The sequence below is a fragment of the Heloderma suspectum genome, chromosome 1, assembly GCF_057233095.1.
Source record: "Heloderma suspectum isolate Gila_16-S chromosome 1, 16-S_ref, whole genome shotgun sequence".
NCBI classification, from domain to species: Eukaryota; Metazoa; Chordata; class Lepidosauria; order Squamata; family Helodermatidae; genus Heloderma; species Heloderma suspectum.
In genome coordinates, this window is record NC_139458.1 from 179,022,023 (window position 1) to 179,037,263 (window position 15,241).

General features: G+C 41.2%; 1 protein-coding gene across 2 annotated transcripts in view; it reads right to left on the minus strand.

Annotated features, from left to right (window-relative positions):
• Positions 1 to 7,823: 7,823 nt before the first annotated feature.
• The window catches only part of LY75 (lymphocyte antigen 75), an 81,879-nt gene continuing 74,461 nt past the window's right edge, over positions 7,824 to 15,241 (minus strand). For both annotated transcript variants that reach the window (XM_084811358.1, XM_084811347.1), the window contains exons 34-35: positions 14,575 to 14,742; positions 7,824 to 11,372 (exon numbers count right to left, since the gene is read on the minus strand). In XM_084811358.1, coding sequence (XP_084667484.1) covers positions 11,188 to 11,372; positions 14,575 to 14,742 — 353 coding nt within the window. In that variant the 3' untranslated portion in view covers positions 7,824 to 11,187. The remainder of the gene's footprint in view (positions 11,373 to 14,574; positions 14,743 to 15,241) is intronic.

Sequence of the window (15,241 nt, forward strand, 5' to 3'; positions counted from 1 at the left end):
TTTTCATTATTGCAAAACTGGGCCTTGAGCAATTGAGCATAATTAGCTGGCCTGTCTTAACATTTCTATTTCCAGTCCACTGTGGGAATAGTAGTACGTTAATTGCAAGATGTGCGTCTAACTAAATCCAGGTTGGGGATGGTTGTTGAACTGCAACTCCCATCAGCCCTAGCCAGCATAGCCAATGGTGAGGGATGATGGGAGTTGCAGTCCAACAACATCTAGAGGGCCACTTATTTCTCAACCCTGAAGTAAATTAATCATCTGGATGCTCATGAATCACACAAATTAGAGGATCAGAACAAATTAGGGTATTTTAGAAAATGTTTTTATTGTAGAATTTTATTGTTTTAAACTGTTTTATTATATGCCCTGTACATCGCCCAGAGTGGCTGGGTGACCAGCCAGATGGGTGATTAATAAATTTAATAAATAAATAAATAAATAAATAAATAAAATACATTCAACATTTCATATTCCAGGGCTGGGCCAACTTCACTTTTGATGTGGTCTCCTTTTTCTACTTAGAATCTCTGTGCTCCACTGAAGTATTTTAAACAGTTGTAGGGCTGTCAATGGCTACTATTCCTGATGGCTATATGCTACCTCCAGTATCAGAGGCAGTATGCCTATGTACACCACTTGCGGGGGAACACGGACAGAAGGGTGCTGTTGCACTCAAGTCCTGTTTGTAAGTTTCTCATGGGCAGCTGGTTGGCCACTGTGTGAACAGAATGCTGGACTAGCTGGACCCTTGGTCTGATCCAGCATGGCTCTTATGTTCTTAGTGCATACTCAAAATTGCTTAACAGTTAAGGCACAAAACTGTGGTAAGAGATCCTGAGTACACACTCATGAACGTAAAATATCAAAAGCATTATGCTGGATCAAAGTTCTTTGCAAAGAATCTCAGCAATTAGCAGTTACTTGTTGGTTCACTAGAAATTGGCCAGTGGTCCAATAAATCCAGTAAATTTAGTATACTGATACAAAACATAACAACTACAAAGCATTACAGTATAATTATAACACAGTTATTGTGACATTGGTGGGAAGGATCAAACTTTGGGCAGTGTCCCTTTACTCCTCCGTCCAAGACATATGCAAGTCAGGGGCTAATGTGCTCATTATTAAGTATCCCTTTTACCTGGAAGTGTTTTCCTCTGATAGGCAAGTACATTTTTGGAGGAATATACCAGTCTTTAAAGTGATACCTACAAAATGCTGCTCCTTTAGTTAACAGTTATGCACACATTGACCAGAAGAGGGTATCAGTGTTGTTTCATTAATGCACCAGCGATATATGGACGGGATCCATTTTCTATAACAATGTGTACAATCCAACCAAAATTAACGTTTTATTACTATTCATTTCAGTAGTAGGAATTGTCCCATTTAAATCAATGGAGATTGAAAGTGTTTATTTTGGGCAGGATTACTTCCTATTGGCCCTGATCCAGTTCTGATTACATAACAACAAAATCTTTCTCTTAACCAGTTCTGCATCTAACCCATATTTTAAAATAATTATGAACTACGTCTAATTTCGCTTTGAGTATAGCAAGATTTGTAAAGCTGCAAAGACCTCACCATCACCTCCTGTTGATATGACAATGGCACTTTAGAAGCTGCAACCCTATACATCCTAGAACAGAACTGTGCAAGATGGCGGAAGGCCCATGCTTCAAACATGGGTTCCTGTCAACCCCCTATAAAGTAAGAGGCTAGAGGGTGATTTCAAGTGGAAAAAGTGGTGCGTGTGGAATACTGAATCCTTCATCCATTCCCTGCTTCTCTCTCCCCCAGCCACTTTTCTCCCAGCTGATGTCTGATAAGAAATAAGGTCAGCTGGGTGAAAAATCACCAAAAAGGGAAGCACAAGGAAGAGTGGTGATGAGAGAAATAGTTTAGCACCCCCCACTTGCCCACTGATTTCCCACTTGAAATTGCCACATCCGCTCCCAGATGTATCCAGGTGTTTGGTGGCAAGTTTTGTTTGAAGACATAGACTCTGCAACTGTTGTGTTGTTCCACCCTTGCTTTGGAGTAGGCATCAGTGAACACTGGAGCTTATTTACAATGAACATGAATAGGAAGATTAGGCTGCACAGTGCCTAATTTTGGCTGGATTGTATTTCTGTTTGAAGTAATCAATTCTACAGCCTGCTCCTAACCATTTGTATTTGGTTGTCTCAGTGTTTTCACTAGCTCTTAAGTGTCCATATGATTACTGCCTAACCCTGCATAAGATAGGAAACATGTTTGGTCTGCTTTGTTATGCAATTACATTTTGAATATGCAACTAAAATTGAGCTAACTGTGATGCACTGCACATATTGGTAGGCAACCTCGTGCCTTTCAGATGTTTTGAACTACAACTCCCATCATCCGAACTGTATTGGCTGGGGCTTATGGGAGTTGTGGTCCAAAACATCTGGAGGACACTAGGCAGCAATCTTTTAGGGCTGGATCTGGCCGGTGCCTAGTTTTATGATAGCAGAAAGGCAGGATATAAATATTAATATTAACAATAATAATTTATTGGTCAGGTGGTTTAAAAATATGAAATGTTTTGTCTTAAATTACGTCGAAGTTGTTTTTCTTAGGATAGTAAAACACAGACATACTAGCTCAGGTTCTTAATAGCTGGTTTCACATGCCCAGTGTGTACATAGTAATAGAAAGTGTTGCATCCAGTGATGAGCTGTGGTTATGTTGCATGAACAGGATCAGACTTTTTAAATACCATCATTTACCCATTGCTGCTACAGCCTGAGCCGATGCACGATTGCTTAGAAGTCTTGCTGTGGATCCTTACCTGGACTTACTTCCACCAGATGTTCACAGGATTGAAGTCTTAGTTTGGCCTGTAGTGGTGTTCAAACCCACAATCCCATGCGTGGTTAAGTTGATAGCAGACTGTCTTATCACAGCCAAATAGCTCAATGATTTTACACCTGCATTCCAATGATCACTACATGCCTGTTGGTTATATGAATTTACCCTGAATGTTCTTTGTAAGAAAAGAATGAAGAGGTTATGGATATCTTTTTTTATGGAACTGAACAATTTAATCAATTGCTACTGTGCATTGTCATGTTGCCCTTTCAGCCTTAGAAATTCCAGCTTTGTTATCTGCCTGTATTTTAAGAATTTAATGGTTTTTCTAATGAATGCTTAATGTGTTAAATGGAGAGCCTTTTGTTTAAGACAAAAAGTATGAAGCTGTTCCTTCCAGCTGCTATCATGGAGATGTTGTTTGTACAATTGGATTGAAAAAGACAGCTTACACTGTCAACTATAGGAAGTATAATGAATAATTATAAAATTTGCTCAAAATGAATTAAATTTTAGAAGCTTCCATTTCTAGTTAAATAAAGCAACCAGTTGTAAAACAATTTAAATGAGTTTTATTTCTGAAATGACTGGGTGTTTCTTGATCTGATGATGTTATAGATCATTCAAAGGCAGCCTATTATTCAGCCATCTTGTCAGCATCTGTCATCCTTAATGGATTTAAATTTGGGGAAGATTTGGAAATAAATCCTATTGTGTTCACTTAGCCCCTAGTGTGTTGACAACTGCAGCCTTAAGAAAACTATGATTTAACAGGATAGCATAGAGAAAAAGACACCCCCCCCCCCTACTAGAACGGTTAACCAAAGAAGCTGGATAGTGGTAGGTTCAGGACAGAGAAAAGGAAATACTTGTTCATACCAAAGTTGGGTGATCCCCCCGCCTTTCCTCTACTCCATGCAGCCATGTCCCACAACCCTGTGTTGTATTTTTAGATGGATGGGGAGGAGGGTGCAGGAAGTTAGGCTTCCAGCATTCTAGTTGCATGCACCTCAATCTGTATCCCACCAGATGGACTTAACAAGTGCATTAAATTTTGAATTAAATTGTGTCTATTTTGCAAGAAGCAATAACTCATACCTAGAATGTTTAAAATAACATGTTTATAATATCTGCTTCAAATATGAAAATGCTCAAAGGAAATCAGTCAGGTTTACTCCTGTTATACTGAGTGTCCAGTGATAAGGGTTTGTGGGAAAACTCAAACAATAGGAGTTAATGAAGGTATGTACATTAATTGTCGTCCAGAAGAGGAAATAATGTACATGCAAAAAGACATGGCACATATTTTTGTGTTTGACATTAACCATGCAATGAAAACCTTCCTATGTGTGGACAAAGAACCTGTAGATTGCAGGGGGCAGGAACCAGTGTGACTGTATACTCATGTGGTCCCTGTTGATAAGAGAGTGAATGACCTAGCTTAAGTGGGGCATGTTTTACTGCATGTGACCCAGTTTGCATGGCATGGTGGGCTTCTTGGGGGTTGTTTAACCCACACCGAGCTACGTTGTGTGCTGGGTGACATTTTGAATATGCAACCCCTGATTGGGGGGGTTGCTGTGTTGTGCAAACCTGGCCATGGTGGGTTATTTGAGGATTAAACAACCATTGCATAACCCTTGGTTTGTAGGGTTATGCAAGCGTTGTTTAACCCTCAAATAACCCATGGTGGCAGGCTTCTTATGACATGGCAACCCCCAATTGGGGGGTTGCACCCCACAGCTCATGGTGGGTTAAACAATGTATGAACACCGGATAATGTCTTCCAGTGCTTTTTGAGTTGCAATGCATGGAAGTAAGCAATGGGCTACACTGAGTGACAACACTGGGATGGGAATGAAATGATGCCAGTGTGAGCCACCACTCAGCTGTGCCCAGTTAAATTGCAGCCAATTCATTTTATCCCACAGAATTCCATGCAGGGGTGTGTGTGTATGTGTGTGCGCGCGTGAAGAGAACAAAGCAATTATCTGCATAGTCTCACTCCTTCATTATCATGGTCATGCTGTAGGTTCCATTTCTTGGAGTCTGATGCTAAAGAAAGAGACTTGCATTTGATTACTTCACTATAAGTATTAGGCAACTCCTGCATGATAAAAGCACCCAAGATGCAGGTTGCTTTTACGAACGTCTGTATTCTTATCTGCAATGAGGTCCCAACCACCATTAAAAACCATTCTCCTTTTTATTATTCCAAGGAAGAGAATGAGGTTTCTAAACCTTTCAGTTTACAGAGCTGGCCTGCTGATTCGGAAAGGAAAGGGAGGGAGTGCAGGACCAATCTGGGCCCTGAAGAAATAACACACTAATCTGAACATCCCCCCCCCCCACATAAACTGTTCTTAAAATACAAAACAACTGAACAAGTTTTTTTAGTAAAAATATTTTGCACAGGTTTGTCAAATTAAAATAACATTTATTTTAAAAACACAGATACACTTCTAATTTACATCCATTCACAGACAGATATCCTCTGGCTGCTGTATTCTAAGGGTGCTTCCAGATGGGGCTTTTATTGAGCAATCACCCTGCCTCAAACATGGAATTTTACAATGGCTCCAGATGGCATCATCTATTTGCAACCCGTGTTTTCCCACCACTTCCATCTTTTTTCTTGCCAGAAACAATCTGTTAAGAAGGGAAAGATGGAATAGAGCTCAGCCTTCCCCAACCTGGTGCCCTCTAGATGTTTTGGACTTTAACTCCCAGTAAGCCTGACCATTGACCATGCTATGGGTGTTGAAATGTCTGGAAAGCACCAGGTTATAGAAAAGCTGCACAACAACTTTTGACTGGTAGCACTAATTGACTTTCTGAAAGCACCTTTCGTCTTAAAGAAATTCCATGCTTTCAAAAAACAAAAAGGAGGCACCAAAAACAGAAAGAATGCAAAAAGACAAACTACTTCTCAGAAGTGCCAACAATTAAAATTTATTGCAGCCCAAAGCACTTCGGAACAGCATGCTCCCTCAGGGGCAACCTTATTTGTCTAAATTCTGTTAAAAATTCCCTAATGGTGCAACATAAGAAGAGCCCCGCTGGATCAGACCAAAGGTGCATCAAGTCCAGCATTCTGTTCACAAGTGGCAGACCAGCTGACGGGAAACCCACAAGCAGGACATGAGTGCAACAGCACCCCTCCGCCCATGTTCCCCAGCGACTAGTGCACGTAACTGTGCTGCCTCTGACTGCTGGAGGTAGCAGAGAAGCATCAGGGTTGGGAGCCACTGATAGCCTCCTCCAGGAATTGCCCAACCCCCTTTAAAGCCACCCCAACTGGTGGCCATCGCTACCTCTTGTGGTCCCGAATTCCGTAGTTTGACTATGCGCTGTGTGAAGAAGCCCTTCCTTTTATCTGTCCGGAATCTCCCAGCAATCAGCTGCATGGGATGAGCCCAGGTTCTAGTATTATGAGAGAGGGAAAAAATGTCTCCTATCCACATTCTCCACACCAGGCATAATTTTGTACACTTCTATCATGTCTCCCCTTACTTGGCTTTTTCCCAACTAAACAATCCCATCTGTTGCAACCTTCTCTCATAGGGGGGATGCTCCAGCCCCTTGATCATTTCAGTTGCCCCTTTCTGCACTTTTTCCAGATCTACAATATCTTTCTTGAGGTGCGGTGACCAGAACTGTACACAGTATTCTAAATGTGGTCACACCATAGATTTTTGTAAGGGGAGTATGATCTTGGCAGTTTGGGGCAGTAACAGTGACATTCCGCAAACCTAAAGCTTAGCTAAATCTTTCCATTGCACAAGCAGTTGCCCATTATGCTTGTGCAACTGGTCGCACAACGCATGCAAAGAAGTTGCGTAACCAGTTACACAAGTGGAATGCGCAACCAGTTTCACAATGGGTGCAAAGCAGTTGTGCAACCCGGTTGCACAAGGCATTGTACAATGCATTACACAAGTTATGCAAAACTGCTTGTGCACATGCAACTTCAGTTGGATTCTTCTCTTGCGCATAGTTTAGAACCTAGTTTCCACTAGCTCAACGTCATTTGCACTAATGGGATGACAACTGTTAGATACCGCCGCTTATTTTCAATTCCTTTCGTAATTATGACTAACATGGTATTTGCCTTTTTCACAGCAGCTGCATACTGCAAGAAAGGCACTCGCTATTTATGTTAGCTGTTTAAGTCTGTTTTCAGAATCTGGATGCATAGGACTGGCCTTGAAGGAGCTACTGCTCCAAAATGCAGTGGGCTACAATACATTTTAATTACTCTTCAATCCAGGTGATTTTTGCTCATTCCCCCTTTCCTCTGCAACCCCCTACATTCGTCCCCCCACCCCGCAAATCTGCTCCAGAGGCTTGAGGGATGAAACAGCATGGGATATAACATTAGGGGGCTGCAGGAGAAAGGGTGAATTTTTGCAAAAATCGCTTCCCCCCTGCCCTTCGGTTTACAAAAAGCCTCCACTGGAGAAAATAGCTTTCTTTGAGTGGAGGGATAGAACTGGATAAAGCTCCAGATGAACACAGGGACCTGCCTTATATCAAGTCAAACCATTGGTCCATCTAGCTCAGCACTGTTTATGACGACTGCCAGTGGCTCTCCAGATTTTCAGACAAGTCTTTCCCAGCCCTTCCAGGAAATACCTGGCATTGAACCTGGGGCTTTCATCATGCAAAGCAGGCATTTTACCACTGAGCTACAGCATTTCCCATAGCACTGTCAGTTCTGACTGCATCAGTTACTTCTTAAATAGGGGAAGCGGAGCATGTGCTGGGCTCCTTCCCACCTGATGGATGATCAGTGATCTCAGGGTAATAGTGCTGATCATCTATCAAGCATAGGGAACAGTATGCCACTTGGAGCAGGCACAGACTCTCTCCTGCCTTGTTATTCAAGTCTTTGTTTTGATTTTATGCTCCCCTTATGACCGACTTCATGTTTTTCTTCCCCTCTAAAAGGAACCCATAAGAATAATATAAGACTCTTTTTTTTTAGCTTTCTTAACATTGACATTTTTTTATTTCTTTAAATACTGAAGAGTACAAAAACATTTTAATAAGATGAAAAGAATCAAGTCAACATAATTTTCTTTCAAGTACAAATCTAACTTAGCAACCCTTGTAGCTTTCTATAGATCTATTGCTATTTCTAAGACCACAGGTAGGTTTCGTTGTGAACTCTCAATGGTAAGGATAATTAGATAGAGTAAGGCATTTGTATTAATTCACATGACATTTCACAACATGTCCAAGAACTTGGGGGAGGGACAGACCCACACAAACCCCACACAATTAAAAACATAACTTACAAAATTTATATCTTTCAGAATATTATACAAATAAACATTTTATAGAAACACTGGATTTTTTTGTTCATATTTATCTATACCTTGCATAATAAAACAACCCTGATAATATATTTAAAATAAACTCTGTAGATTCACATCAAAAGAAGCCCATGAGTGCAAATAGTCATAAATTCAGCAATGTTGAGCACACTTACTTAGAGAATTGAAAATTACCCCAAACATTGGTTACTACTGCACCCACAAAAGAACAGTGCATGGGGCAAAACCCTACATCCTCCTGCAGGCTAATGGCAATTTATCTAAATCATGCTTTCAACAAAGGCAAAGTGCATTTTTTCTTTGACTGTGGATATATACATGTGCATCACTTTTATTCAGCAGTCTCACCTGGACTATTTATATAGGCACTATATTACAGGCCTTTCTGCACAATCAGGTTTTGCATAATACACATCTTTTTTTTGCCCATTTCTTGCACATAGTCCCTTCGAGTAGCACTTTTGTTGCAAGGTTATCATAATTTCCAAGTACTCAAAGAACAATATTTAGTACCTTGGAAACTGCAGGGCTCTCCCCAGCTAGCACGGAGTTATTGGGTTATATCTAATGTTAGTCCTACTTAGAGGACCCACTGAAATGAATGAGACTTAAGACTAGCATTGGATACAACTCATTGTGACTGCTACATGAAATGCTGTTGCGCAAGTATCACGGGGGCACCTATTGGATTCTGCTTTTGACATAGGCAGAGTTCAGGTACATCTCTCATGCAGAAAGACCCCAAGAATAGAAAAGAGAGGAAAAGCAGGAAGAGCAACCTCCCCTCTCCATACCTCTTCCATTTTGTGAAGCTTCCATTTTAGTTTGGGATTTTTACTAGTCTCTTATGATTTCTGACCCAGCACACATATGTATTCATATATTCCCTTTTCTAAAAAGATGCAAAGAGTCGCACAACTATGGCTCCTCTCACAGCAAGCTGTGTTCCCGTATTATGTACAAACAGATTGTTGTTGTACTATTGTCACTGAAAAGTTACTTGTGGAAATATCCCTCAATGGCTAAAATGCAAATGTGGCATATTTTAAATGATTATGCAGAAAGACCCCAAGAAAAGAAGAGAGATTAAAAGCAGAGAGATTGATGCCAGTCCAGAAGAACTGCAGTACACACAAAGGCCTACTTATGTATACATTATCATGTAAAATGTTCTAGTCTTTAAAAAGGAACTCTCAGAAACATTTCCGCAGAGAAGGCTGCATTGCTAAACAGATTTTTTTTTTGCTAGTTAGGGCAAGGTTGTGTAATTTCATGCTCTCATCTCTATGCATAGTATGCACATTACTGGACCATGATCTGTAATACAGAATGTCATGCATACAAGGGTTTCCTGTTCTTATATAGGAGAAGAAATTTGATATGCACACAGACTGCATTTCTTTTCTAATTGCATGTGAAGCATATTTCCCCTCATATATGAAATGGGAAACTCCTGCCATGTGGGACTCTGGATCATGGACACAGCATTTAAAAAACATATTTTAACAGCCTGCGTATCACGACAGTTCAAAATATGTGCATCCAACCACCTTTTAAAAGAGCTAACTTAGCAGTAAACCAATAATTTTTTAAACTATTATCTTTGACGGCATTCCTTTAAAAAAAAATCAGTAGTATTATCAAAACAATTAAGTATTTCCTTGGTGTATTTTTGTTAGATGAATGGAATTACAATAAGAATAAATGCTGTCCTTTATGTTGACTTAAAATGACAGACATATCGTAGTGCTACATTTCAAGTTGTAAGTATCATATAATTACTCTTGCTCTAAAGCTCACTAAGGGCTGAGAGACATCATGTAATCGCCACAATGTGGAGGCTGGTTTAAACTGCTCCATGTCACCACATGTGGAATGGTTAGTGTGCATAGCCTCGCCACATGAAATCAGGTGATTTCCTTCATAGGTAGCAAAGAATCAATACAAAGGATCTGTGACAGCATGGAGAGGAAGGGAAATCACTTAATCCAATGCAGCGCAAGGAGGTATAATCAGAAGGACAAAATATGTTAACCCTAGTATGAGCATAATAGAAATGTTTTGACTTGTGCCTATTTAGTTTCCAGTCAATGTATTTAATGTATTAATAAAGAAAAGGCTAGTACCTTTTTTGGAATATCCAAGTATGGCAAAAGTAATAAAAATAAGCACAAATGTCAAACATTCTCAACATGCAGCACAATTTATGTTTATCTAGCTTCCACTCACTAAACCAGGGAGAGTGAATAGAACTATTTACACTAGGGGTTTGAACCTTTCAGTTAGCTCTTGATTTCAATTTTTCTTGTTCCTTTTATATCTAGTGTATATGGCTTATTCAGGTTAAAAACCTGTGAAGAATGCAGCCTGTTAAATAAATTGTTATACTTGTGTTGATATAATTAAAAATAACTAAAAATGAGGAGTCATGCTTTACGGATAATTAAAGAATCTGAATCAAAGTGAAAATTCTGTCTTTGACCAAGACGGAAGGAATCTTTGGAGTTTTAATTGAAAAAGGCCATAATTTCAACCGAAGGCTCTAAAAAACAACAACTCTGTACCCAATAGAAGTTAAGTAAAATGGAGAGTGTTTTATATTACAAGCTGTCACATTATATATTTTGTGTTCAGTAAGTTACATTTAAAACAATTCTCTGGGCATCTACTATTGCACTTCATATGGGTAGATGGAACATGTCCCAATCTCAACATCAGGATCATACCATGCACCATACTTGCAAATGCAAGTGCAAAGACCAAGAAAAGTGCAATATTTGACTGGAGTTTAAATAACTGAGGACACAGATTAGCACATTTTTCTCCTAAATTTGGGGAAAGGTTTTGCTGTTGAGAAACCTTGAACAGTGAACAAAAATACAGTACCCAGGTCAGAATGTCCCTGCTACTTAAGACGCTTGGTATAAGTTTGCCACAGCGAAACCTATAAAAAGATCCCAAAATAGCCCATTCCAGAAAAAGTTTAAATAAAACCAGCAGGAATTGTTCTTCAGTCACCATCTCTAGTAAACATGGTATCAGTTTCGTCTTCATACATCCCCCGTTCATAGCGTACTGAAGAGAATCCACCCCACTGCAGTCGTTTCTTTTTATACAGGAACCACATCAATCCGGCAAGGAGGACCACAATAATTAAAACAGCAACAGCTATTGCGCCTCCCATTTGATTAGTGACTGTAAGAAAAAGAACAACAAACACGGGTAACTATTGTTCCAGAGCAACTTAACTGAAAATCATATATTACTTCGAGAGGAGTTACACGAGTCTATTTCATACTAATTGCCACATGAAGTGTTAGTTCCCTGATCACCTCCTCCTAGTTTCAACAGGAAAAGCTCTTTGTGAACGTGAAGTATTCTTTGCATCTAGGAAAGGTGTTTCTTCTTTTTCACCTGTCAAGAAGCACAGGGAGCCCCTACTCATTGGGGGGGGGGGATGGGCTCTGTCAGTAGATGGGCTCCTCCTTTTGTCCGACTTCTGTATTATTGTTATTAAAATAGCTCTATCAATGTGCATGGAGATTTACAGAGTAAAAGAACCAGGTCTCTGCCCAGCTTGCAAGCCAAAAGCTCTGTAGAAGGCAGGGATGTGCATGAGCAAGCCCGGTTTTGGCTGAACCTGTGCTTAAACCTCTACTCTCTATCCTAAGTGGTAAGGGCACCTTGCATCAGGTCATCCACTTCAGGGTTTTCATGCATGCATGGAGATATGCGGATGACACATTGTTCCCAATAACTATGTGGATGACACACTGTTCTCATTTATGGGAACAATTTTATGTACATGGCCCTTAACGTGCTGGAAAGGGTCTCTGACATTATACTCTGCATGCAATTGCACTCTGAAATTGTAAGGTGTTGTGGGGCTCAAGCCAGCTGCCCCGCAGATCAGATGCTGGCTCACGGCATCACTGGAATTGCTGGTCAGAGGAAGGGATTGCTGGCAATTTCAGCTAGAGATTCACACAACAGGACATAATCCTCCTGATTTTAGAAGGCTAATCTGGTGCCGCTGAGTGGTAAACAGACTCCTGCATCTGCTAATGTAGCCTTCCCCAACCTGATGTTCCCTAGATGTGTTGGACTACAACTCCCAACATCCCTGGCTTATAGGATGATGGAAGCTGTAGTTCAACCTATCTGGAGGGCACCTGGTTGAGGAAGACTGTGCTAACCACAGCTCACTTTCTATGACTAGGCGATTAGGCTGCCTTTGCTATGCCTGTCACCCAAGAAAGGAACACAGGAAGCTGCTTTCCACCAGGTCAGACTATTTGTCTATCTAGCTCAGTACTGTCTACTCTGATTGACAACAGCAGCTCTCCAGGTCTCAGGCAGAGGTCTTTCCCCTGATGCTGGAGTTGAACCTGGGACCTTCCCCATGCAGAACAGGTATTCTACTGCTGAGCTACGCTCCCTCTTACATGCCCACTTTCAGGACTGAATGCCTGACAGAAATGTATTCATAAGACCAGATTTAAAAGTGATCCCTGGGCATGTAAAAACAAACAAACCTACCTGGGTGGGTTGCATGTGGCCAGCATCACATTTAAATAGAGTTCTGAGTCCCATTACGTGTAAAACCAGCATATTAGATATCCACAGGCTGGGTGCGTGCTTTGCTAGTGTACTAATGCTGCAGATGAAAGAGATCCCAGAGGCATTTAAACCCCTCATGGATAGCTGTCTTTTACATGCCCAGAATCACTTTTAAATCAGACCTAAATTGTAATGTGGGAAGTGGTCAACAGATTTATAAAATATTTTTTGTAAGAGGCCATTTAATGGAAGTTATGGCAGTCAACTGAAGAACCAGTCTAAACTTCATCATACTGTCCATTGACTAGCACCATCAAAGCGTCAAATTGCTAGCAGCTAATATTTTAATCACTTTATTAGAATTCATTCATTTGTAAATACCTCAACTATTACGGTCAATTACCTGGTTCTCATGACGCCAACAACACATGGTTAACAAATCACGGTTTGTGGGAAATGCAGTGGGAGCTAGTGTGCATACTGGTTCCCAGTTGCACCCACTTCCACTACGATAAACAACCCAGGGATGCCCTGTCTCTGGGTTATTTACATGACGTCAGAACCTGGAATTCTGGGTTGAGGGATGAAAAACCTGGAGTTTGAACTCAGAACTGCTCACTCCTACTGCATTTCCAACAACTCTCAGTTTGTTAACTGTGGCTTGTTGGTGACATGTGAACCAGATCAGTGTGTGAAACCATTACATAAAGAGCTAAAAGGGTGACCGGTCTTCCGCACAGGTGTAGCTGCACATGGAGTAGAGAACTGGCATATAACCCAATGGAACCCCTCCTGTCCTTCTCCCTTGCAGCTGGCTCTTAGCTGCATGTGCGCTGATCATAGGGTGAGGCCTATGCATGTCTTACTTATGGGCATCCAGCCATCTCTCTTCTCCCCAGAGCCTCACCCTGTTGCATAGGTGGTGCTTCCCGAAGGAGGGCTCCTAGCGCTAAGAATCAAAGAACTTTATATAGCTCTGGCCTCATCCATCAGCTGGAGAACTGAGGGCCACTGGGGTGCTGCATCTCCTGCCTCCTAGGAAGAACATCATCACAGTGGGGAGACCAGCCTGGTCCTATACATCGTCCAGAGGGGGAGGAGCTGCAGAGAGGTTGCTCCACCCGTCCCTGCTAGAAAGAACACGCAGCTCCAACTGACAGTTTCCTGGGCCTGCACACTCTGGCCTCATCTAGGGCTGCTGGGAGGCTGCACCTCCGGCCTCCCAAGAACATCATCACAGGGGTGAGACCAACCTAGCCCAATATATTGGTCAGCGATGTTTTTGCTTTCCTTCCTCTCCTCTCCTCTCCTCCCTCCCAATCCCTTTTCCTTTTGTGTGATGTCTTTTAGATTGTAAGCCTGAGAGCAGGGACTGTCTTAATATTAGCCTTTGTAAGCCACTCGGGGAGCCTTTTTAGGCTGAGGAATGGGGGTAAAAATGCCCTAAATAAATAAAACATTGCACCTTTCCCTCCTTGACAGATTTTTTTATGTAAAGAAAAAAGATGGAAGACGTGGTGGAAAAACACAGGAAGGTTACAAACTGAAGATGTAGTGGTCTGGACCTCCCATAAAATTCCATGAATGAGCCAGGGCAATTGCATGACAAAAGCCTTGTCTGGAACCACCCATAACAGCTAGTGTGTTACATGCAATGCACAGCTGGGCATGCACAGGAAAGAAGAAAGACAAGGAAGAAGGTGCTATTAAATTCTATGGTGACTCTTTTCCAGGTATGCAGCTGCTCCTGGAGAGAGATGGACCATGCTACTAACACCATCATGTACCAGTATATTCTTTAAAAAAGTATAGTCCATTAAAACCAAACCCTACACACCTTGAGGAGCTTTGCACACAACTCTGCTTTGGCCATTCTTGCAGTCCATCTTGGACCAGGTTCCATTTGTTGTAAAGATAACACTACATTCACCATTGGCATTTTCATTTCCCTTTGCCCAGTTAGTGTATTTAACCTCTGAGCCATCAAGCCAGTTCAAGGATTGAGCTATAAATAAAAGCCACAAGAATTTCTTCCTTAGTTTCTCAGCAAAAAAAAAAAGTGTTATAATTATTACAGGTTATATAAACAGCAATTTATTATTTATTCACATCCTGAAAAGTCAACTCAGGATCTTGATGTCTGCCTAATAGTCAGAGAGTGTATTCTGATATTTTGAAGACTGTCTTAATACAGCTTCTTAAGGGCACAATCCTATGCATGTTTAGACAGAGAAAAGGCCTACAACTCCCAGCATTCCCCAGGATGGCTGGCTGGGGAATGCTGGGAGTTGCAGGCCTTTCCTCTGTCTAAACATGAATAGGATTGCGCCCTAAGTTTACTATCTGTGTGCCATATTCAGAGAACAAGGGCAGGTAAAAAAATATTTGAGTTGCTTGTGTATAACTACAGAACTTTAATTGACACTGTGACCTGGTTTGCACACAACAAACAACCCAAGGTTAACAAACTATGGGTTGTTTGGAAGCACACAGGAGCAAATGCC